This window comes from Tyto alba, unplaced genomic scaffold (genome assembly GCF_018691265.1).
Source record: "Tyto alba isolate M040663 unplaced genomic scaffold, T.alba_DEE_v4.0 Super-Scaffold_9, whole genome shotgun sequence".
NCBI classification, from domain to species: domain Eukaryota; kingdom Metazoa; phylum Chordata; class Aves; order Strigiformes; family Tytonidae; genus Tyto; species Tyto alba.
The window spans coordinates 20,777,111-20,803,998 of NW_024881330.1; the positions used below are offsets into that span (position 1 = coordinate 20,777,111).

Here is a 26,888-nt window from a genome sequence, read left to right on the forward strand (position 1 = left end):
TTTAAGACATGACCTTGTGTATTTACAAAAAAATACTCATGTTCTTATGTGGTTAAGCACACCCAAAAACGTAAGGAATATACATAAACCTGCTTTAACAGTAAGTTATGTAAATTCAGTTTATTCCAGGCATCCTAGCCCCTGGAGTATGAGATCTACTCAGTTTCCTATTCATCTCTTCCACCTTTTTTAATTTGCTCTTCTGGTCCTTACTTCTGTTTCTATCTATCCCAAAGCTTGGGGATTTTTTTTCTCCATATCCCTTACAAGACCCTGTGATAAGTAATAGAAGAATTTTGCTTTTGCTAAAAGTAATTAAACAATTACTTCTTAGGCTAAAGCTATTATTAGTACAATGATCCAAATTTGAAGAAAAGTAAAAGACTTTACTACTGGGAAAAGAAAAGGGGGGAATTGATCTGAGGAAACACCAACCCAACAGCCCCCCCTATTGGGATGCTCACCAAATGGTCCATATCAAAGGGTGGTAACTCCTTTGCAATGGAATGAGAAAGAACAGAATGGGCCACCTCTGGTATCCCTTGTCCTTGAGATAAGAGAGGAACTGAAACCACGGAGCCATAAAAGACAAAGGAGCTGCAAATTGGCCCAGACTTGAAGGACAAGGTGTACGTGACCACAGGACTGAAGAAAGAAGAAGATAAGATTGTAGAAGGAGCCAGGAGGCTTGCTGAAGGTGTTGAAACCGGCAGCTGGGTGGATAAAAGGGGGTTTGAAATTTAAACAATTTGGTGAGCCTGGACGGAGCTGCAACTCCTCGGCCACCCCAGCACTGCATTTGCTCTCTTACCTTAATAAAGATTCATTAATCCATATTTGGATGTGATTTGCCTTAATCTACCTATAACAACCCCAACCACTCCTACTCATGTTACAGGCCATACCCCTAAACTCAGGAAGATTATGATGAGCTTTCACCACACTGCAGAAATTAAAGTTTCTTTGTAATTAATCTTTTGTAATCATATAGAAAACAAGCTAAGAACACTAAACATAATACATAACTCTTCCATCCTTTAAAAAAGAAATAAGCAACTTTACTAATTAAGGAAAAGTATTCAATTGTAAACAAACTGTTTGTGCTAATAGATGTCACAATACTAGTGTTGCATTCACCTAGTCCTGGCACATGGGACATCCAGACAATGATACCATAATAATTCTCAATCCATGCACTTTAACTGTATAAATGGAAAGCCCTTTACCTTACTTATAAAATAGCACAAAGAAGCAACGAAGAATCTCTCAATTAGTTCCACACCCATAGACAGGGGTTCCTCCACAGCATGGCATCGCCGCTTGACTTCAAAGCTGATACCAATGAAAGGACAGAGCCTGAATGAGTGACACTTGCATTGTTGGGGAAGCCCCAGATGACAGTCCTGGTGTAAACCAGACACAAATTCAGTGATGCTAATGAAACAGCTCAGCTGTCTTCCCAGTCCAGGGGTGAATACAGATGCAGGATCATATAGGTTAACTGAAAAGATATTGAACCTTTTGGTGTGGATTGACAGTATGGATATGAAGATATTTTAACGTGAGATGGTGTTAATGGCTGCCATCAATCAAGGCTTTGATCTCTAGACATTATTAGATCTTGTCTCTAGGCAATGAGAGTTTTTAAAGTTAATGGGTATGCTAACAGCCTTCATTCAGGCCACAAGAAAGCAGCAGCTGAATACCTCAATGGACTGAGATAACGAGACAATAGAAGCTACTGCCCAAGGCAATTGTGCACATGATAAAACCTAAGTAAGGCCATACTTTTAATATCCCCAACTATCTTATATGAAAAAATGTTTAATTCATTCTCCATTTATCCAGGGAGAATAGAAGTCAGCATATCCATTAGCTCCCACAGTATCTGAAATTGCCTAAAAAAAATTCACAAAAGAGACATCACAGCTTATTAATTCAAGGACAATGCTACTTCTGTTGCTTCCAGGATCCATGGACAACCTAACCATTTCCCAGGACAAGCATCCTGCAAAACCAAGGCAGCTCACAGGCACACCAGGCAACTAACATGGACATACAAATGGCTCTGCATAGTCAGCTAAGTCCGGTGGGATTTTCTAAGCTCTGCTAGGCCTAGCAGAATCACTGTTTTGCACCAGTTTTTTCAGCATGGCTTTGTCAGCCTTCTCTCAGCTGGGGCTGAGCCAGTTGAGTGCATCTCTGTTCAAGCTAATGAAGTTTTCCAAAAAAGGAGCACTGAAAACTAAAGTGAAGAGATGCCAAACAGCTGTGTGAGAACCAGGCTGTCCTTGGCATGGATGGCAGGCAGATCCTGCTGCATCCTAAGCAGCTGCATTCAGTGCTGCTCTCATGCCTTTGCATCACACTTCCTATCCAGGCCTTCCCTTATCCACATGCCACAGGTCTCTCCCTTCCCCCTTCCATTACCCCGGAGATAAAAACAGCCTGCTGGAGGCAAGTCCAGGCTGCTTGGGTTTTTTTTGTGGGGTCAAGTTAGGTTTTTTTCTCCGTGTTCTTTCAGGGCCTGGTGGTTTTGCCAATATTATTTCATAAAGAAAATCTTAGATTTACTCTAGCATGGAGTAGTAAAATATCAGTCCTCTGAAAGCTCAATATCATCCCAGCCTATGAGTGCAAGAGGAGATATATCGATGAACAACAACAACAACAAAAACACACAACAACACAACCAAAAAAAAAACCTACTGGGAGAAATCAAATTAACTCGTATTTCTTCCCCATTTTCTCTAATGTGTTCTCCTTTGTCAAAAATAATAAAAAACCCCCTCCTGGTTCTATATAGTGAAACTGTGAGATTCTCAAGCCATATAAATATCACCAGTAATTAATGTTGCATTATAAAATGCTACTATTGTATACAGATTTTAAAAGAAAAAAGGCAATGAGAAATTACTTGCTATGTTTCTAGAAGCCTAAGGCATATATTTATATAAAATACACTGTAACATGATTGTTTCCTCAGAATTATTATACAGTTAACTTCTCATATAAAATTGAATGATGAACACAGTAAACCAGACTTAGGAAAAGAAGAGTTCTGTCACAACATTGTATTTTAGGCACAACACTGTATTTATAAACTCTCCCCAAAACAGTCTGGAAGTGCCAAATCTATGCTTGACACAATTCATACAGCCCTGCTAAGAAATGAGTGAAACCAGGGAGTGCTAGGGATGTAGGCGTGCAAATATCATCTGAAGACATCTTTGTGGGAAAGTGCCATTTTGATTGTGTAACTGGAGGCCCAGAATTCACATCAAGGAACAATTATATCCTCTACTACTGTGGCGATGATCTGATTAATTCCATCTAGTTGATAGGTGTCATTAGTGATTTTTATTAGCAAACTGGCCATGCTGTATTTGCAGACATGACATTAATGCTGCTTGGGGTTATGTCATGTCAAAAGAGCAGGATTTGTGCCTGACCTATGTCTGAGAAAGTCATCCACATATGTCAAGAAGGAAACTTGCTGAACATGTGGTACCCTTAAAAATGCTATTCCAGGAATAATCAGTCACCACACAAGTTGTTTCCACAGTTCACTACTGCAATTGCCTGTCCTACATGAACTCCACAGGCTAATAGGAATAATCTCATTCATAGCACAAAACTAAAGGAGAAAGTAGGACTAAAACATCCAGCAAGAAATTGGTCACAAAAAACCCCTGGGATGTCTGTGTGTTAATTTTAAAGGTTAAAAGTCTTTAAACAGGCAAAGTGACAGGGTTCTGTGCACTTTTGTAGCTGGTCAGATTCTTTGTAGTTGATGCAAAGACATATATAACAAACATGACACAGACTTCTTTTTATTTGAAAACATATTTCCATTATACAGCTCTTTTTGCATGCTTAGAGATTGCAGATCTCTCAACACCTCACTTCTGCTCATTTTGTATCACCAAATAAATTTCCAGTGTGTTGTGTCTGCAGACCTCGTAGCCACTTAAATATATAACTGAACCCTGAAGGCCCAACTGTGTGTGCTGAGGGCAGAATAAAGCTACACCAAAATATTGTGTGTGCTGAGAAGACACTTTATCTAAGGAACACTCAAATGCCCCAGCCTTTGGGAGTGACTATTGCAGGGAGGCAGAGGACACAGCTCACTCCCTCTGCTCCCTGGGCACCGGGAGTGTGCTCCGTATGAGCCTGAATGGGTCTTGCTCCACATTTGGCTCAATGGGCCAAAAAAGAAAGGATTGTCCTCCTCAACCTTCTCCCTCATATAACCTGTCTGAAGCTGGAAGCAGTTTGTCCCTGAATCCCTGTGCACATTCATAAATGTGCACACTTCTGAATTAACGTACCATGCAGTCATAAGTGCATAGATGCTTTCTCTTTAATCATATAGTAACTGAATATTTAGAGAAAGGAAATAAAAAGGCATATTGTGTTGATTTTTTGCCTGTTTTCAAGGTGTGAATACGCTCAACGTTGGGCCAGTGTCAGTTATGCCTGATGGCTCTCCAAGGTATAAGCGCTGGTTAGGCAATCTTCAAATTGAGCTGTAGGTTTGGTTTCCGTGAGTAGATAAAATGCTTCCTTGTGCCACACACAGCTGGTTTTGCAGTTGTTCTCCATGACTTGCAATTGAATGTAATGGCGATGATGGGTACATTAGACCAGAGCACCGAAGGCTCGAGACACCCTGATTTATTAGCGTGACGGATAGACCCTGCCACCACAACCCGAGTGCATTTTCAGCACCTTCTTACCAACTAGGTTAAACACAGCTCTGGAGAGACCACTTCATGGGTTAGAGCCTAACATTTACTTTATGATTCTCCACCTTTCAGTCTCTGTGCCAGCTGCTACTACAGCAGCTCATTAGTATTAATTGGTATAGTCTTTTACGACACTTGACCAGTAGAAACCATTCCCATATCACCAGTTCATTCCAGAGGCACAGACCCCACTCAGAGCCACCAGCCTGAATTAGTTCTGGGCTAGTGACCAGAGTGGAAAAGCTTGATATCCTCTTGTTGATTCAGTGAGCCCTTACTAGCATAACTGCAGCTTATTAACTCAAATAATTGCAATATTACTTTTTCTAGCAGTTTAAGTATCCTTTTTACTTTTTTTTTTTTTTTTTTTTTTAGTATCGTCCAGTGTTCCGTTGGGAAGTTACTTATATTCTCTACAGAATCACAGAAAAATATTTGACTCCTCAAGAATAAATAATAAGTACTTTTGTAAATTCATCCTATCATAACACTGAGTTATCATTACACCAGAAAAATAATGTAGGTCCTGCAGTTATATATTTCAGAAGAAAAGAGTTTTGCTAGAGGACATGAATGATTGTAATATACGAGATTGCAAGGTGAGTTGCTGTTCATCTTTTCACAATGGAGGACAGATGTGGAACATTTTCCTTATATACTCCCTTGGCTGCACCAATAAGATCATCTCATATAAAACATAACACTGTTATATAAAACATAAAACACTAACAACAGATTTTTAAAATACCATTCTGAGAAGTATAAAAACATTAGATAAATAATAAACAAAGTCTAAGAAATCATGAGCATCTATAACTTCAGGACATCAGAAATGTCAGTTCAAGCTCTCATCTCATGGCTCATAGGCCAACTAAAGATCTTACTCAGCTTGCTACAAAAAAAAAGGAAAACAAAAAAAAGGAAAATTAGGTTCAGAGACTGCTGATATATCCACAAGCAACTCCCTTCACACCACATAAATCCATATTTTAGGCAGGTAAATAGGCAAAATCTGTTCTGTTTATTTAACAGACATTTAAAAATATCAGTAAATCAAAATGAGCAAAATTATATCCTAGAACATGTAGCCATCTGTTAGAAGCCATTCCTCTTAGTTCTGAATACTGTGTACAATACCTTAAAGTTATTTCCTCCTGACTCTCATATGCCCATAATAGAAGAAATTGGATATGCCAGTTAGGCCAGCTTCAATTAATTACTTTTAATTCCCTAGTCCTTTTGTTCTTCTTCTAGCACTGCTCCTTGGAGCACACTTCCAAATTGCCACTACGCTGCTGCTTAAGTCTCTTACCTGTACTGTGTCCAACAGTGCTGGGAGTGGTAAGAGAAGCGGCAGCTGTTGCCTGTCTAGCAGGTAACGCAGCGCTGTGCCCAGATCTCCCAGCTCGTGGTAATCTCATTTGGTAAATGCACGTGCCACGGCAAAGCTTTGTGCAGAGAAGCAAAGGGTGATGCAGAAGCAGAAGAGGCACAGTTCTGTACAGGCACAGTCCGCACCTTAATGTCTGCGGTTGGATCCCCTTGGCTCAGTTTATCCCATTATATGCAAACCCAGATATCTACAGGCAGGGCAGGTGTCTTCAGGCCAGCCTCCTGGGCTGGTTCGTGCTCTCACAGGGCCAGCTCCAGTACAGCATGGACATGCTCACCCTTTCTTCTGTGCTGCTTATCCCCATGCCTTCCTCAGCAGCTTCTCAGACTGGAAATCCTCCGAAGCAGGGACTACGTCTCTTGTCCAGTTTGTAATACACCAAGCACTGAAGGTTCACTAATGGGGCTCCCATATGTCACAGTAATTAAGAGTTTGATCACTTAGCATTACTCATAAACTAGTAAGTGAGATAAGTACTGGGAAGACACTGTGTTTATTCAAGATACTGTCATTGCTTAATAAAGTAATCTTATAATTAGTTTGAATCAGTCAAAATTTTTAACTCAAGAAATAAATTATGTGCTTTAATGATGTCAGGGTGTCCTCACTATCAAATTTCAGTAAGTGTCCAACATTTGAGAAGATTTGCATGATGAGGGAAGTAGTTAATTCATTATGTGCTCATCAGTAAAATATTTAGAGATAAAAATGTTCTCAATCAAAATCTTCTAACGTTTGAGAACAGAACATACAGAATTATTTTTAACTTTTGGAATGAGCCACTTTTCCACATTTACATCCGTTTTCTAGATAACAGGAATACTTTATGTTCATATTTATCAATGCTATGAAAATCACAGCATTTATTTACATGATAGACACAGAACTCATGTCTCACAAGTTGTACTTTCATACTGACAATCTAGAGCAGGAGCCATAACAGAAGACCTACACTTACATCTTGAAAAAGTATTTTTGCTGCCACATTAATGTTACAGCAGAGGTTAAAAATTCTTTGATTTGATTACACATAGGCACAGGACAGATGTCTACAGATGGCTTTGGGTGGACAGCTGTAAAACCACAACAACTGTGCAACCACATGTAAGAAAGACCTGGAGCAAAGAGGTTTCTTTCTTTTGTTGCCAGTGATTACTATGCGCAGCAATCAGAACCCAATTCCCACTCCAGTTTGTGCCTTGAGTTTTACTTCAGTGATGAGATCCTGATTCACAAAGGTATTAGAAATTCATACATGGTGTTCCCACTGCACGTTTTTATTTGAAAAGAGGTCAGTGGTCTCCAATACTGTGAAGTAGTTTAGATGAATGCCTTCCTGAGTGTTGTTCATGGTAAGGGTTTTTTTAAAGGAAAAATTAAACACAACACACAAAGTAAATAATTATTAAAAATCACCTGTTTATTAGAAATTATCATTATTTGGAGAGTCCAAAAGCAGATATGGATGCCATTTGGGCACCACAGTGGTAAACAGCTAAAGAAAACTTAATTGGAAAATAATTCTGCTATCAAATTATTCAAGTTTTAAGAGGAATTATAGTTCTTGGATTGTTGCTGTGAACTCCGTGGGGCTAGTTTACTCTTTCACTGTTGGTGTACATCTCTTGGGGCAAGAAGTGGGGGAAGAAACAAGCAGGTTGCATCCCCTTCTCTCCTGCACACCTCTGCTTGAGCAGTGCAGTAGGCACACACACGTCCTGCCTGGAAAGTAGGAAGCTGTTGGGCTGTTTCTGCTACCAACATAATTCCACAATCTTATTTGAATCACAGTAATTCCCAGCATGACACCTTTATGCAGGCGAAGCCAATTTCTCCCTTACCCCATACAGGCTACTTAACAGCATTGTGTGGAAATGACCGGTCAGATTCTGCTTAAAGTTTTAGTGAAGAAAACTCAGTAAACTTTATGAATTCTGACAGTTTGTGTAGTTTTATACCTTTACCTAGGGATCATGACTGAATGTAGTAGTGTAGATTATAGTTGTACTGTACATAAAACCTGTACTGTACATAAAAAATTGTACCTTTTTGTATCTGCTCCCAAGTTTTGTGAAGCTTACCTCTTGTTTTTAAATTATCTGTGTTCACAAACTCCACATGGCTAAATGAAAGGCATTTAACCTAATTTGATAATCAGATTTATAGGCACTGATATTTTGAGGTCGTTAACTGGATAACAGCTAATTTCCCTGTGGGATGCACAATGCATTAACTACCCTCGCCTCCCCTCAAATGATGGCAGCATATAAATATCTGCTGCATTTGAAAAACTCTTAAATCATTAGCCATTAAGAAACACTAATAACTTGACTGGTGTCATACATAATTTATTATGAAGACACTACTGTAGTACTGTATCAGAGCATGTCTGCAACCTCTGAAACTGTTGGGGTTTCTTCACGACCAGTGACTTCTGCTAGGATTTGGAGTCAGTACAAACTGCCAGGCTGCCAGTACTGCCTTTTACCAGGAAATTTTACTTCTCTGATTAGGATGGTCTGCCCTCACATATCTGTACAGTTGGTCACAGACAGTAATCAGAAATATGAGCTAGAATCAGGAGCAGGTTATGTTATAAAATAGCAGAGCAGATAATCTGCCTTGCAAAGAAAGTAATTTACCTTCTGGTACTGTCAGCATTATGAAAATGAAGGGGCTCAGCATTCATACAACACAGGAAAACTACCCATTCATTTTAGCCCATGGTCACAGTGACTGAATTTGCATTTCACAGGAGTAGTTCAGTTCACTTGAACAGGAATGTGTGTATATCCCAAGACAAAATTTAGAGTGTTGTGGAATTGGAAGACAGATGCTTGGTTTTATAAAGAAGTGAAATGGTTTCACTGATTTCAACAGCCTTTTTGGTAGGGTTCTGCTAAGAAAGGTGGTGGCAAATTGCTTGAACGTGCTTGCACCAATGAAACAAAATTTCCTGAAAGAAAATTTTAAACCATATTGAGATGAACAGAGGTGATCTGTGTTGAATAGTTTGATCTGAACCTGGTTGTGCAATATTGATGGCAACAGGATTACAACTGTTTGTTGGATTACAGCCTGAACAGATCAAAACCATTCTGATGAAGATGGATTTGAGTAAGCCATTTAAACACAAGATAAAAGTACATTTGAACCCTCTTCCCACCAACAAATATCAGAGCTGTTTACAAAGTACGCTTCTAGGAAGTTGTGTTTACTAAGAGAAGGAAGAAGTTTTAGAACATTTTTATCTTGCATATAATACTACTTTTTCAAGTGAAGAAGGTTCCACTCCAAAATCACAGAAAATAACAAAATGGCAAGTAAGGACTCTCACAAACTTTAAGATGTTGCACAAATTATAGAGTGTATAGAAGCTTACAGAAAGAAAATGCAATTCTCCATCAGTTGTTTGCTGTGAATTTAAAGCTGAGGAAAAAAAAAAAAAAAAAAGAAAGAAAAAGAAAGAAAAAGGCAAACATTATCTTCCCGCCCTCTCCTGAACAAGAAACGTAAGTTCCAAGAGTGAGAGGACTTGTTCTCTGTTTCTTTACATCCCTACACCCTAGGAAACAAGTTCTGGTCGAGGAAATACAAGTATTAAACTGAAAACACATTAGTTCTCCCATCATCCATTAATTCTGCAACTTGTGGCATTTCCCCGAGTGGGATATGCAATGGGGGCAGGTTGCTTCAAATATTCTTCTAATGCTTAGAATATCATCCTGACTCTTCTCTCGTCTGTGTTACATCAGAAGTAAACAAGCTCAGAAAGACAGATCCTTCTGCCATAACCTGAACATGCCTCCCTGAAACCCACAAAACCTGCAAAGAAAAAGCAACCTATTCTTCCCTCCCTGGAAACCCACCAATAACAACCCCATACGTAGACACTGTCTTTATGATGGGTCTTGTAACAAACACAGGTTAGCTATGTCTGAAGATCTGCATACACTAGCCTAGGGAGGAAAACTATGCTTTATGCTTTACAACAGAGTCAATCTGCAAATAATTGTTGAGCTGAATTACTCGAGCAGCAAACCCTACATTTTATGCTATCACCTGGTGGCACTGTTATACAGCCTTCCAGCTCTCTGCTTCCAGTGCCTGGCTCCTGGGAAGGCACATTGTGCTGCTGTTACCCTGGGGTTACACCGGGCAGCTGCAGAAGGTTTGGGATGGAGGAAGCCAACTGACCCGGACATTGGTTTTTGCTTTGGACTTAAAAACACAGCTGCCCTCCCCAAACAGGCATGTTGTTAGCTTAACGTTTGGGAAGAACACATATCTAAATTACATCTAAAGGCTGGTGTTAGTATAAATAATAGAAATTTGCACATACATTTCATATTTCAGATACTTCTGCCCTAAGCAACAAACTATCAGTCTAACAGAAGATCTAGGTTTCAATAGGATAAATACCAGAAGAAAGCTGTAGTATTACTGCAGATGGTTTTAAGAGAACTTGTTTCATTAAGCAGATGAACATAAAGATCATGGAATATAATCCTCCAGAAAATAATAACACTTGCAAATATTAACAATCTGTTCCGTTTGTAGAAATAATATTTTTTCACTGTTTCCTTTAGTAAAGGTCGAACAATTGATACATTGTGTTAAAATACCCAAAACAAAACACAGAAACACCATAATGTGCATCTCCCATCTTCCAGAGCACAGAGACAGTATACTAATTTACAGGTAGATTATGAACGTTCAAAACCGAAACATCAGTTGTGCTATTAAGCAACAGATACCTCTTCAGTGTATGAGGTTAGATACCACTACACATAGTTTTGTATTCATACATACTGTGTGCATTGGTTAGGAAAACATGATCCCACTGAAGTCTCTAGCAACTAAAAATCAAATTATATTTAGGTTTTTTCCTCTCTATTTTTACATCCTATTCACACATAAGCCATCCTGACAGTAATAAAGGGTCAAGTATGAAGTCTACAAGTGGATGGGTCCCTAAAACATGCTAAATGTTTTCACCTTTTCTCCCTCAAAAGACTATAACCGAAGGAAAGCACTTCTTAACAGTATATTTGAAATGAGATTTATGTATTTTTACTAATAAAGTAGATTAACTAGAAATTCTCTCCCTGTTCTTTAAAATTAAAAATGTCTTAATGCCAAAGGTGATTGACAGGCATGTCATCAGCAGAACAAGAATCAGAAGTACAATGGCTGATTTTATTAACAGAACATTGGATTATGGCATGAGACAGGGCTTTTCTGATATACTGCATCATTATTCAAGCTCTTCTGAAGTTAACTTTTTGATAGCTTCTCTCCTCCTCACTCCCTGGGCTCCTTTCTCATTTGTTTGCATTCCTACCCTTTTGCTGATTTCTTCTTGTACTGGTGCTTCACTGAGCCTACATTCTTCATACCTGCTGTGCTGCCCACCCCTTGTCTCAATCACCTTTACCTCTGCAATTGGACATTTCTTCCTGTACCCAAGCAGAGCTTATTAACTCATGGTTTATTCAGATGAATCACAGATACTTCAGACATACGATTTCAACCATATGAAATCATCTCTCAGCTTTTCATTGCTAAGTAGTATAGCTACAAGTTGTAATAAAGAACTTTTGTTCTCTCCCAATGTAAGACAGTTTCTCTATTTATGTTTAAAAAATAAAATTAAACATCCTGTTTTCAAGTTGTCGCTGTCATTTAGCACCACACCCCCTCCTGAAAAATCCAAAAATTAAATCATTACAAAAGAACTTACCTGCAGCATGTTGTTCTTGACAGTGCAGAGAAAAATGTTTATTACTCTGAAGAGGAAGAAATTGGTAAACTATCCAAAAGAAAATGAGGTTATGTTTTTCCTGTCTCTGGTAAATGAAATAAGAAAATCAATTTGATGGTATTTATAGCAGTAAAATAGCGAAGGAGATGGGTCTTCTAAAAGACTATCAAATGCAGGAATCCTTCTCAGTGAATACTGAGACACTGATCTGAACCCAATCCACCTTTATTAATGGATCTTATTAGAAAAAGGTGTTTTCTGGCAGGTTAGTTATAATCAAGTGTAATAAGGACACGTATTCCTAAGAATATGCTATTCCACTGGATGTGTTCTCATTTAAAAAGCCAATCCTTCAGAACAGCCATGTAATGGAAAAACATATTCCTCTTTCGCAAAAGACTGCTGTAAGGTTTGAAGTGAGCCCTGCCCTTCTCAAATTACCTATCATAGCTCTCACACCTTTTACTTGTGATGAGTTACAATCCCATCTGTAACCCGTGAAGAGAAATTCTTTACGTAAAAAAAGCCAAATTACTTGGCTGACTTGGCTTGGTTTGTTTTCCAGCAGACAATGAAATCTTTGCTAACAAGAAATAAAGTTTATCTTTTACAACTGCTATATTATCATCTTCTGACAGGTTCGGACTGTATGTATTTAATATTGACTAAAAGAACCTGCAATGAATCAGTACAGGTTTAGATCAGTGTCAGATAATGTGAGAAAGTTTTTCTACCTTAACTAAAAACTATCAAATACAACTCATCTGTGGATTATGTAGTTGCAACCTCACAGGGATTCATCTTTTCTACTAGAGCTGAGTTTGGGCCACACCACTAGATACCTTTTTGTTAGCTCAGAGTCAGCAGTGGTGTCATTCAGTATTTCTCAGGGTTCCCACTGGAAATGGTTTCTCTCTAAGATCCCGGCAGTTTTCAATACCCAGCTGGTATTAATGAAAGCAGCTACACTGGGAAGTCTTGACTTGTGAACAATCAGTGTCTCATGTTTTATTAAAAGAAGAGTCTCTTGTTGTTAGATAGAACATTGTCATTTAATTTTACAATGAATTTAAGCCAATTTCTCAAAACATGGTTTAATTTTCTTAGTATATTTAAGTTGCATGTTTTCAAAAATGTTCTATTTTCTCTCAGACTTATTCAGAGCAAGAATATAAAAAACTCGGCAAACTACCAAACAACCGATCTCAGCACTTTACATACATTTACATACAAATGAAACGGGGACAACATAATTTAAACTGTAGGTAGATCACAAAAGTATCTAATTATATAGTCAAGTGGTCACACATGTTCTTAAACAAATGTATGGCTAAGGTTCCTGAGAAACTGCAAGTCAACAACTCTACAACAAATCATGCTTCCCACATTTCCTCTAGAAGAGGAAAGAGACTGTCATTCTATCTTCTGCAAATTAAAAGAATAAAAGAATCTCTCAGGCATATTAATTAATGGGATTCATTGGAAACATAGTGGGCTGCTGCCACTATTTAGTTTTCATTAACATATCTGGCCAATTAGTGTCTGAATTTATAAAAAGGCTTCTTTCATAAATGTTGAATATTTTATGCTTCTAAACTCTTTGCATATTCTTATGTGCATACTAATGCTCTGTAATTGTGGAACACTCAACAGTACAATAACTCTGTGATAAAATCCAACTGTTCTTCCTGGCCCAAGATAAAAATCAGGGTTTAGCAGCAACACTCAGTTGCTATAGGTTTTTTTGGGAGGAGAGCATAACAACAAGCCAGTTTGTTAAAATCCAAATGAACTTAATAGCAAGCTGTGCTGGGGATGAACCTAACCCAGCAGCTCCGTCTCCTGAAAATTGCATCTCATTCTTATTTATCTAGCAATGTAAAGAGAAAGCTAGAATACAGGAAAGGGTAAAAAGTAGTTGAAAAAAGAATTTAAAAATTGGCAGCAGAAGAGGAAGCTTTTCAAACAGCTCATTTGGAGCCCAGTATTTGCTGGGAGATATTTGGTAGCCCCTCATGTTCAGGACCCAGAAACATTAAATGGTGGGTAGGGTCTGTCCCAGTACAGCAAGAATGACTTGAATTAGATCATTGTCAGACTTGCAGGAAAACAATCTGCTTGTAGGGGAGGGAGACAGCCCCACTCCATCAGCGCAGGCCACCTTGCCTCAACACAACCACAGTATCTGAAACACTGATCATGGCAACAGAGACAGGTCGTGCCCCTTGCACCAAGGATCGGGGAGGGTTGGAGGTTGTCCTGCATTACTCGCTCACAGCATCAGCTGGATTTGGCCATTCTGTCACTGTATTCCAACCAACTTCTGCTTTAGTGTAGTTATTCTAGAATAAGTGACACGAGACTTTGATCTTAGCTTTCGCGCTCACATGTATGGTGTACAGAAGGAAGCTTACTGGCTTAACCATTTCAATGTTAGCTTCAGAAGGAAGGGAAGTCACTTTCCAAACTGTGATTACTTGCAGTATTTGTGCTTTGGTTCTTTCCAGAATGTCTTTTTCCACCCCTGCCCCCTATCTCTGCAGTTTTTTTAATGGATTTAAAGAAATATTAAGGGAACATGTAAAAAAAAATATGCCAAGATGTTTGACACTATCAATTAACTCGAGTCTTTGATTAACACCCAAAAATCACAGCTTTCATCACACTAACATGGGGAATAGAAATGGTCCCTAAACCAGAAATATCAGACTCCCCTTGCACTAACAGGTCTTCTGTGATATTTTAAGAACTTCTAAACCTTTTTTTTTTTTTTTTTTTTTTTTTTTTTGTAAAAGTGGGGAATCAGAATAACATGTAATGAATTCAGCTACTTTAAACTTTTCTTTATAATTTAAAAAAAAATCACTAATTTTTATAATGAATTTTAATGCAGTTTTTTAGTTGTATAGAATTATCAATTTCTCTGGAAACCTCACATTTGATTTAATAATTAATATAATCTGCATAATCACAACAGGTGCTTTGATGGGATAATATTCCCTCTTCTCATAGACAAGTTTACCAGAAAAAATAACTGGAAATCAATGTAGCCTAACAGTCCATGATGAAGACTGCAAAATTTGGACTTTTATAAGTGGCTGAGAGGAGCGTTCTCTGCCGATGAAAGTGGTAAGCTAGGAACAGCCTTCTGCCTATGCAGGAAAACTCACTTCCTCAGATTTCAGGCTTGAATCAGGCTGGGAAGGACCTTGGGAGTTCTGAAGTCTAATCACCTGCTCAAAGCAGGGTCACCTATGAGATCAGACCAGGTTGTTCAGGGATTTACTCTGTTGGGTCTTGAAAACCTCTCAAGATAGAGACTGCACAACCTCTCTATACATTCTGAGGCACTGCTTGACTCTCACCATTGGAGAGTATTTCCTTATATTAAACTGCTTATATGTCAGTTTAGGCCAACTGACACTATCAGCCTGCCATCATCCTGACATGCACCACTGCAAAGAGCATAGTACCAGATATCTTCTTGGTAGCCTCCTTGAAGATAGTGGCAGGCTGCTGTAAGGTCGCCCTGAACCTGTCCCTTCTTCAGCTCCCTCAGTCTTTCCTTGCACGGTCTCTGATCATCTTGGTGACTACTGCCTTTTGAGTTTTTCCAGCCATCAAGTAGTCCAACCACCTAGGCCATAAGGTCCCAATATGGACACAGGGATGCTCTGGAAGATGATGACCATGAGAAAACATGGTATTTGCTAAAGTAATATTTGATGGTATCTACCAGTCTTTCATCATCCACAAATCTCTTCATTTCATCCCAGAAGGCAATTAAGTTTGAAAAGCATGTTTTACCCATGGTAAAGAGATACTGGATATTACATATCACTTTCTCCTCCACTTGTCCAGAAATAGCTTCAAGGAGGATCTGCCCCACTATTTTCCTAGGGACTAAAAGTGAGGCTGAAAAGCCTACAGTTCCCTTGATAATCCTTCCTGCCCTTTTTGGAAAGGGATGCAGCATTTGCCTTTCTCTAGTCATCATGGACTTCCCATGATCTCTGACCTTTCAGAGATGCTAGAGAGCAGCTTCAAAGTGACCTCAGCCAGCTCCTTCAGCATCCTTCCAATGTATCCCATTGGGTCCCATGAACTTCCATGGATCAAGATTTTTCTCAGGAGATCCCTGACTTAGCCCTTTCCCACTACCAGTAATTATTGTCCTCTATGAACCCCGTTTCCAGGCTCTAAAGCTTCAGCCTTATCTGCATCTGCTGTCATTAAATTACTCAGCAATTTCAGCAGAGAAACTACATTTTACTTGTTTGTTCTTTTACTGTTAGAAGGAAGACTTCGCTATTTCACAATACTCAAAAGACTGGTGCTTAAGGTACATTTGAGGTTAGAAATCATGTCCTTTTTTTGTTCATTTTTCACTTATACAGAAGACCTCCAATGAGAGAGAGACTGAAGGTCTCTAGGACTGAAGCCTAGAGATTACAGGTCAAATCAGTTTCTCTTTTTTTCTCCCCCAGCGATTAAAATTTTAGTATCCCAAGAGTACAAACTATTAGCTGATCTTGCAAGTTGATTAGCTTGCCTATAGAACTATAAAAGATTCAGCTTTGCCCTGATATAAAGCAAGGAAATTGTGAAATCCTGAAATACTTCTTGCCCAGAATGACTCAGCAGATGATATGATAGCAATCTATATGATTAAAAACAAAACCAGATGCTAAGAAAAGGGACATGCTGAGATGAAAGGACATTAATGAGCATCACTCTTCTGGTGGATGCTGTCTCCATAGCTCAGAATTCATTTGTATTCAAAGGATACACTGAGTATCTGTAAAGGACAAAAGAAGGGTAGAACATAAAAAAACTGTCTTTTAATGGCTCCAAGTTTTAAATTCTAAAAAAGTGAAAAACAAAAACATGAATAAATGCTTGCTTGTTCATCCAGAGTAGCTATGTGATCTGAATCACTAATAAAAATCTTCAGGAAAGGTGAATGAGTAAGAATTTTGCATAGTTACTGTTGCTATGAAAGCCACTTTCCTTATTATCCACACGTTCCACAAATTATTTCCCTTTGCTTATCACTCACAAACAGGTAATGAGGACCTAGGAAAATGGCCACCTCCTCTAAAAGTTTCTGAGATTGTATTTGAAGGGAAGCAGTCAGAATGATGTTCCTCAAAAAGCAGTGAGTGTTCAATAAGAAAATTTAAAATACATTGAATGGGATAGAGTCAGACTCTGCAAATGTGTTAACAGCATCTGGATCCTCTGAAAGAGTTGGAAGCTTCATCTCCCATCTGACCTTCCCTAAAAGGGAGAGGGCACCGCCCAAATTTACATCTACTGCATCAAACTCTACCGCTTATCTAAGAACTTCTAATATACCTACCTATGTTTCATGCTTTGTTAGTATTAGCAACAAACAAGAAAGGTTATTGTGCAAATAGGAGAAAAAGTGGATATTTAGGACCTACTACAGAAAGGAACCACATTCATATCTGCAGAAGAGTAGAAGCAAATATATTCAACTGCCAAATGATAAGAAGAACCTTTCAAAGACATGTTTATAAAGAAAGTGTAGTACTCTGCAGGAAAACCTCTCTACAGTAGATACACAAATTATTATCAGATCATGTCCCCTAAAAAGAGTAAGATATTTCTAAAGCACCCCAAATAAAACCTCTCAGAGCAGGCAAGGATTTGAGCACTAATAAAGAAACAGACACAATGCCACAATGTCTGCCCTTCAAATAAGTTTTATGCTTATTTTAGAGAAGGCAAGAGGAAACTCCCTAAGTAATACCAAGTAGTCCCGTGAGATAAACACCATAAGATTTTCAGCTTGATTGGAAATAAGCACATATTTTCAGGTGCAATGATGCTCTCCTTTTCCAGTTTTGAGTCCAACAGCAGATTCAATATGATGTCTGACCAAAGGTGCTCTCACATCAGCTCTCCAAAATGGCTCAGCTGGTCCATGAGTGACAAAGCTCCATCAGAATAAGAGATTTCTGACACATGAAATCACCACTTGAACTGATGTTAGTCCTCATAACTATTTTGTATTAGAAGATAGTGTGACACCATATAAATTTAGTAATAAATGTGAATGAATTCACACTTAATCTGGTAGTTCTGACATATTTTAAAACAAGGAATAATTTTATGCAAGCAGCCTGGAATGGATGTAAAGAGAAAGAAAGTCAATCTACTGCACATATAAGCACTATGGAATTTATTTATGCCTCCAAAACACTGTAAAAGTCCTGACTTAAATGGACTCATTTGAAAGCATATAGCACAAGGGTTAGGTGTAGTTTTATACACTGAATAGTAGTTGATCAGTTTTATTTAGTTGTCCCTTTCATAACAGGAAGAGCAGATTATGACTTACTGATCACATGAAAAAAATATTTTGTTTTAGGTTTCCCCATAAAATCTTTTCTATTATACTCTCTATCACTCTATAAACACTGTTACACTGTTTTGTGCATTAATAATAAATCTTGTGACCAGTCATTACTTACATTTTGATGCCATTAAATTATTTGGAAGATCCATCTTCTTTTCACAATAATACATATTGAAGTACTAAGATCTCACCTAAATTTAAAGTGACTATCCACTGAAAGTTCCTCTCTTACAAACAGTATCAGGAGTCCACAAGAAAGTCTGTCTTTTCCTATTTATCACTTTGGCATTAGCTACTAGACACTTGTTTTGGAAACTTAGTCAATTAATACGTATTTATTCAGAGTTGCTTATCCCAAAAGCTTCATTTACCTTCCACACTGATTTTATATCAGTTAATTCCACTACTCTGAATAGGTAACATGTCAATATTTAAGGAATATACAAGTGTAGAGTACTAATATGGCCAGGTCAAACTAGCAGAAAATATTTTCTCTATTAAGATTTCTGCTGACCTCATCTGCAAGAGAGATTGGAGAAGAAAAGGGCTTGTTCCTAATTTTTTTTTTTTTTTTGTTACTCCTGGAACATGAAATAAATTTTTAAAAAATTAACTACTAGAGTGAAAGGAACTTTGGCAATTAGTATTGTCCTCCTGCTGTATGATACGTACACATATACATACTCATTCATTCTGCCTAAACTACTAAGTATGTGTAGCCGTAGCAGCAATATCTTCCACTGAGGAAAGAGACTATACCAACAATAGATGCCTCCTGAGACAGTTGACAGTTGTCTTCTAAATTAAATAAGCAGTGCTAGCAGAAGCCTGTACACCAATGTTTGCACAAAGGCTTTTATCAAAAGATGTAATCAAAATTGCTGCATTCCTCCTCTCCCCACTGTACTCTAACAATATTTTCTAGTATGAACTATTGTCCTGCTTCATTATTTCTTTTGGCTGATTCCTATAATAATGAAAATATTTTTATGCAACCATCTTATTTTTAAATAATGTATTTACTCTATACCAGTGCTGCAGTTTTATTTTAATGGCAAATAGAACAAAAGAAGGGCTTTTATGTATACAAAACCAGGGCTACTGGGTAGATGGATACCTGTAAGAGCATATACCCAGTAGACTCTAAGCACGATACATGAGGCCTTCATGGCTTAATGAGAACCAGAGTATACACTTCAAGTGCATGTCATTATAGGGTAACCATATTAGCTACTTCAGTCACCTTAATAAATTGCTAAACATGTATCCTGAGGCATCATGCCATGAGGTGTGGTCCTACAACCCTTCATCTGGGCCCTACAGGCAGCACAGCTGTGATGCTGCACCTGAGCTAACTGCAAGCCCACTAACAAGAGCTATGTGTAGCCTGGACATGGCATTAAGCTGATACAGCCTTACTGTTTTGAATTCAGGTTACCCATATAATTCTCCATTGTATAATATTCCAGCCCACTTTTTGGAGTGCTGAAGACCCAGATACTTTATTTTTCAAGGGAGTTGCTCAACAATAAGCTCTTCAGAAATAAGTGGCCTGAATTTTTAAGTGCCTGAAGCATCTAAAAAGTCTAATTTTAGGTTTTTATTTTTAAGTGTCTTGGGTGCTGTTTCTGGAGTTCTCCAAAAAACTTAATCCAACCCACCATGCAGACTGTTTTTCCTACACTCGCCTTATTAATCTAGGAACTCCCACTCAATTTCTTCACACCAGTTCATCACTGGAGGTGCAGGAGCCTTCCTGACTGATGAGCCTGCCAGATGGAAGAGTTATTTCTCCCCCTTACTGACTCTCCATTTTCTGTTTCCTTTCATCTGAGCACACAACTTGTTCCGCACTGCCTATTTCTCTCAGTTCTTCTCTCTCTTACCTACTTTTCCTCTGTTTTTCAGAAGTGCAACTAAACTCATTAAGTTTGGGAAGCATCTGAGATGTAGTCTGTGGGAAAGATGAAATACAAAATAAGTATCTTGTGGATAGCTCTCTAAAGTATGAGCAGTGCTGATGAAATTTTAAAATCTCTTGGAATTACTAGGATTTTCCTTCCTCATTACACATTCAACTTCAGAAGGCCTGAGGTAAATTTGTGTACACATAACGTGACACAAAAAACTAAAAAATATTCTGATGCTACAGAGGATTCAGGAACACAGTCTGTTAGACAATTGCCTGTACCTGCTCACAGTAGCTACAAGCATACACAAGCTGCTACAATTTCTTCTGCAAAGCATGTGTGTGCAAGGTAAATACCCATGTCTCTGAGTCTGCAAAGCAGACTGAGATCCATATAAAGATCTTTGAAGTGCTTTCTGCCTAGCTAACTAAAAAAACACGTATTTTTAAAATAATATTGATTTTACTCTTTCCATGAGTTTATAAAGTAAAGCCAGTTACACATTTCTTTATACATAATTTTAAGATGCATGGCTATGCAAAAAAATGGTCAGCCATTAACAAACCTGGCTAGGCCTTAAAGTTAAGTTTCAATAGGCAATGTGATGCTGACATTTACATTTTAAAATAATAAAAACTGTTTATATGTACATGTCTAAATATAGGTGCCACACTTGTATATATCCAGATTTGAATCAGTTCTCATAAAGTACTCTGAAGATCATAATTACTGAAAATAAGTTGTTAAGGAAAACAAGAGCAACACAAAACACAACTGGCATTTGTTTGCTCAAGCTCCATTAGTCACTACCATAAACACTGTCATTTGACAATTTGGTCTGAGGTTAACGTAACAGAATACTAATTTTAAAACAAAAGCAGCAAAGCCAGCTGAGAGCACTAGTTTTCTAACACATCTTCTTAATCTATCACAGTAATGACTGGTTCATGTTGCTCAATCCTGGACACAGATTGGTTTTAGTAGAGAACAACAGTGCAAACAAGGGCAAAACAAGGTAAAACCCTATGTAATTGTATTAGGTTGGCAACAGGTCTAATGTGCTTACTTAAGCTATTTAACAGCGAACTGTACACAAAAGATCACTAGAACCTGATATTTTTCTATTTTAGAGTTCTAGCCCATTGCAGGTGTGTCAGTACATTAATCCTCAGAAAGTAGCAAACTATTTGATTAGACTTTGACTGTTAGTAATAGTTTTTGAGACAAGTAATAGAAAATTACTTTTAAATCAAGGGGGTGATAGAGTTCAAAACTTAAAGTATGATGAAGTTGGTGGGAGCTCTAAGATGATTATTATTTCTCTCAGGTCATCAAAGCCATAGACTCAGTATCAGAACAACTCGGCCACTACAGTAAACATGTTCATCTGGTATCAATACTGTGCTGTCCAAGATTAAACTTTTCATTTTCACAATATTCAGGAACGTGTACCATTAAACATTTGTGAAGATACAGAGAAACTCTTGTTTCTTCAATTTGCCTGTCAACAAAATTCAGACATTGTGTAGTATTCAGTAATACTGGCTCTAGCAACTAATTCCTTATGATTTAGGTAAGTCATACGGACAAGGCTGTATGCATAAGAACATAAAACCAATACATTTCCCATAGCCGGTCAGTCCAGCCAGGCCATCTCACCCACTACTCTGTACAAAGATAACAGAAGATTGTATTTAAGAAAAATATGTAAGCTTGGCCACTTTCTGTGGTCTGTTCCCCTCACACTTCCCCAGGGTCTACAACTGTTGTTCACAAACATTAGCATCTACTTATGGGCAAGTTGCCCATGAATGCTGTCCATGTTCCAGCACAATACGCAGAAAGGCTGTGGAGCATCCACCCCTGGAGGTTGTCAAGACTCAGCAAGAAAAAGCTTTGGCTGTTCTGATTTAGTGTTGGCTGAAGTCCCACTTCAAACAGGACACTAGACTATATGACCTTCAGAGGTCTTTTCCAGTCAACAAGTCTGTCAAAACAAGTGCTGCACAATATTCAGAAAATTAATCATATGTATGAACAACATTCTGTTATTCCAGCACAGAGGCTAGATCCTGAGCAACTGGGGCTCAGACCTTGTGATCACTAGAAGCACTAACATTGATGAAGTCCACATTATAAGGATTTTGTAAAGGTTCCCAAAAGAAAATGCAGTTGAGTCAAATTTAACAAGTAGATAAATGCAAACCTGAGTCTGTGCTTCCATACACAGACTGTATTTTGGGTGATCACAGAAGAGCATTCAACTATGGTCAATTAACCAATAATATTTTAAAATCCTGAGTTAGATTAAGAACTAATTTTGATGATATGATAGATTTTTACTTTCATTGTTACACTTATGCAAAACTCCCCCATTCCATCCCCTGCTTTAGGTATGAAGCAATCTTGATACCTTTAAGATTATTTGGAGGAAGGAACAGAAAGAAAGCCACAGAGCGATATTTCTTAGAGAATACACTTTAAAGTAAAAAAGCCACTGAAGTGCAATGATTTAACTATGCTTTGTCAGAAAATGTGTTCTATACTTAAGTATAAAGTATTTATTTTAGGGTGCTATTCTCACACATGATGCAATAGAATCTTCTTTAAAGGATTATACAATTTAAGATTTTTAAACTAAAAATTTAGATGTATTGTCCAAGATGATAATGAACCCATCAATGCCTTCACTTTGTCTCATTTTTATTTATTTTGGGGTAGACGGGATTGAATAATAATTGAAACTTCTATGAGTTTTCAGAAGGCAGTTGTGCAGCCCTATTTAAATGCAGGGCATCAAAAAATGTGAACACATGCAATCATTCACCATTTAAAATACAGCCTTCATTATTAAAATGTGTGGATAGCTAATGCAGTTTCCTTCTTTAAAAACAACATAACTTACAATGACAGCCAACTTCAAGGGTTCAGACATAACACAATGAAAGATGTTTAAGGCAATACATTTTTCTTTACCTTTTAGACAAGATAAAGACAGAAAAATAGTTACCTTGGAACAGAAGAAACAATCATATTATACTGAAATAATTCAACAGCACACAAACCCACAATTAACATATATAACTACTTAAATCTACTGACATTTTGTCTCTTCAAAGCACAGCATTAGCATCCATCCCTCTTGTTTGTACCATTCCCATAAGCACATCTGCCTCTCACAAGCACTAGTGAACCTAGCACAAACACTACAAGGCCACTCTCCACTCAGTTTTAAACAGGTGAGAAGCAAAATGATGCCAAAGGAATCAGTCAGGCCCAGTCCCGAAATGATTTATGGGGAAGTAAGTTATGAAGCATCTTCCAGGGTGCCCAAGATGGTTTTACAAGAATCATGTGGATGCTGAAATCCCAGAAGAATATCCAGAAAACAAAAACAGTCAGAGAAAGATACCCAGAAACACCTCTAATTAATCCTTCACACACAGCAGGCCTCCTCCCTCTCTAAACTGGAAATCCTTTCTACCCAGGAGCCTTCTAAACAATCTCTGTCAAACTCTGATGAAATCTATTGACAAAGTCAATTATGTTCTTCCTATACCCTTGCTCCCAAAACTGCTTTTATGCTTTCTTCAATACTTGTTCTTCAGAAAAAAAAAAGGCAGAAGAAAGGATTCTTGTAAACAGTGCAAGATAAATAAAGCAAGTTATTCATCACGGTAGTTTAACATCAGCATTAAGATGTGAGATCTTAATACTCGCTGTGGATATTTGCAATCTTAGTAGCCAACTGCAATTAACCAAAAGAAAAAAAAAAACACAAATAAACAGGAAGAACTTGCCTTTTCAATATGTATATTTGATTTTTTCTGTGAAAGAAAACTCACCAATGGTGTAATATCTTTTCAACTCACTCCTCCGTGGATTGCGCCTTTGAGTGTTTGCGGTGTTGTTCTGTTCCTCCTCAGAACTCGCTGTCTTAGTGGCAAGCAAAGATTTACTGGGATAAGGTGTCTGAGCTTCAGCTGCCACTGGGTTGCATCCTGGCGCACCAATATCCACCGACTGGGACTTTTTCTTTAATCTAAAGGCAATTTAAGGCAGTAAGGTATTACTAATCATTCTATACCTAGATCATGTATAGATTAAGAGCAATATATTAATTGCACAACAATTTGTGCATGTCGCAGAAGAACACAGAGCATCAGTGATAAATTAGGCCTTGTATTAATTTCTACTTTCAGCTCCTGCTAAATCAGTTACAGCACTTCCATCTCACGTCACTACAAATGGTAAAGTGCCCTCAGATCAGCCTGCTGAGCTACTTGAAGGATCAGTCCCTAATCTATTTCATAGAAGATGAGCTGCCAATAATTAACCTATCATTAAGTTGCCTGGCTTAAGTTTGCAGAGGAGGAGAATACAAAGAAATTAAATCATTTGCACAAAGTTGATGAAAGCCCCAAGAGAAAAGAATTGACTTATAATCTTCTGAATTTAGATGTAGCTCTACAACTGCATTTCTCATTCTGCAGTAGTTTTAACATGCTGTTTCTCACCGAAACTCAAGAATCCCACTAACCCCAGGTACCATTTTGTTCACTGCAACAGTGGTGGACAGAGGAAAATAATTTCTCTGTCCTGCAGCAGAAATCAGCGTTATTCAACTCGTTATTGGTATCCAGGTAGAGTACGACTTATTAGCCACTATCTTCTGAGCCTGAACATCCAACCAGATTTTTACCTATCTAGTTGTCCATACATCCATACATAACTTCATAACTTGGGTACAAGTATATTGTGAGAAACAGTGTCAAAAGCCTTGCTAAAATCAAGGCAAATGACATTATCAGTCTCCGTTCCTCCCCAAGTCCAGTAATTTTATCAGAGTTCTGCAGAAGACTTAGAAAAACTCTCAAATCCTACTTCAGAGTTGTGGTGAGTACGCTCCCATCACTGAATCATGTAGTTCTGGCATCTCCTCTATCTCTAGCAAGATAAGATAGAGGTTATTATGCTACTAGTTATTGACTAGTTCTCAACACTTTTCTTAAATTAGGTCTCTATAAATGTACATAGTTGACTACATGATTTGATCCTGGAAATAAAGAAGTTTATGATATTGCAGAAAGATATTGATTTGAGATGAAGGGATCATAATAATTCTAAACTTTTGAAGCAAGTGATGTAAAATGATAAAGTTCTGCAATATAAAAGGATAATTTGATTAGATAACAATTTAATGCTAAACAGCCTCCCTCTTAACTCTGCTTCTTTATTTTTAAAACATTTTCTCCATGTATTGATTGCAATTAAATGGCATGCATTCCTGCACTGGGAATGGAATCTATTCAAGAGATTAACTGATTAAATATTGTAATAATAATTACTGCTATTAGTAGACTGAAAGATATATTAAAGTATCAAAGTGTATGTACAATTTTATGAATGACACTATGAAGGCAAAATTACTATACTGGTATGGGGTGCTGCTAGTCCAGGGAAAGGACTAGCAGTTAGAAAGTTAACAGTTAGAAGTGAACTTCTTTATGTGTTCCAATGAGAAAGACCACTTCCACTATAACCTTTTCGCTAGGTTGGCACGGGATGTCTTGTATTTGAAGCAATGCTCCTCAGCTCCAATGCCTCTGCACAAACAGTTCAGGATGACAGGGACCTTTATCCCTCTTGTCTTGTCTCTAACAACTCCATTAAACAAACTCATTTCCATTAATGGAAAGAGTGCAGGCATGTGCACAGTGCTACCTCCCCCAGCATATCCTTCCAGCCTCCAGCAAACTCTGGTTTACAGGTTTCCAGAATCAGATGATGCAGCTTCTTTAGCTCTCGGAGTTATTTTTCCTGGTTTGTCCTTAATTACTCCCGAACTCATCTAAACCTCTGATACAGGTGACATCCTGCCTTCATGGGCTCTGGTTTAACTATGCACTGTGTTCATTTTAGCATACAGTAGCCACAGTAGCTTATTTTAATGACTTGTAAGATTGGCATTATAAGAAGCAATGAACAACTACTACTCCATATATACCAGCTGCTTACCATTAGCTCCTGCTGTTCAAAGAGCCCTACAGATACGGAAAGAACAACTTGTCCCTGTCATAAAACTATCTTTACTTTGAGGATCTTGATCAATGGACCCATATATGGAGTCAGTGGGGACACCATCCCAAACAGTTTAGGATGTACTAACTGAATACTTCTGTGAACACTGATACATATAAAAATCAAGACAAGACTGGGCAGGGCACCCTCTCTGAGTAAACATCGTGTGAGAAGAAAAGAAAGCTGTTGTATGAAATGATGCTCCAGAAAGTGAGACCTTGTTTTGGGCATGTCCAGCTATAAGCCTACAGCTGGTCAAATGTGTTTACCTAAAACAAAGGCTGGAATATTTCATTGACTCATTGACAATGAAATTGTGTTCCATTATGATGTTAAATTCTGCTACGTTGTTGAATATGCCGTATTTCAGGTGACATAGAAAGCCCCCATAATTCCTTTCCATTTGAAATCTTTTAAGATTTAAGGGATTACTTTTGTGAAGAAAATCACTAGTTTTCAGGAAGTAATGCTCTACCTCTGATCAAAGCTTCCACTGTGATTACAGCGTCTTGCTTCTACGTTGTGAAAAACAGTTGTGGGCAAAGAATCTACAAAGTGGTTAGTACCTCCATAATCTCAAACCAAGGCGAGTGAGGTGTAAAGA

At 38.0% G+C, this 26,888-nt stretch overlaps 1 protein-coding gene across 3 annotated transcripts in view; it reads right to left on the reverse strand.

Moving 5' to 3' along the window:
- The window catches only part of OXR1 (oxidation resistance 1), a 297,516-nt gene that overhangs the window by 126,987 nt on the left and 143,641 nt on the right, over positions 1-26,888 (reverse strand). For all 3 annotated transcript variants that reach the window (XM_042785937.1, XM_033000142.2, XM_033000138.2), the window contains exon 3: positions 24,049-24,245. In XM_042785937.1, the coding sequence (XP_042641871.1) occupies positions 24,049-24,245 (197 nt within the window). The remainder of the gene's footprint in view (positions 1-24,048; positions 24,246-26,888) is intronic.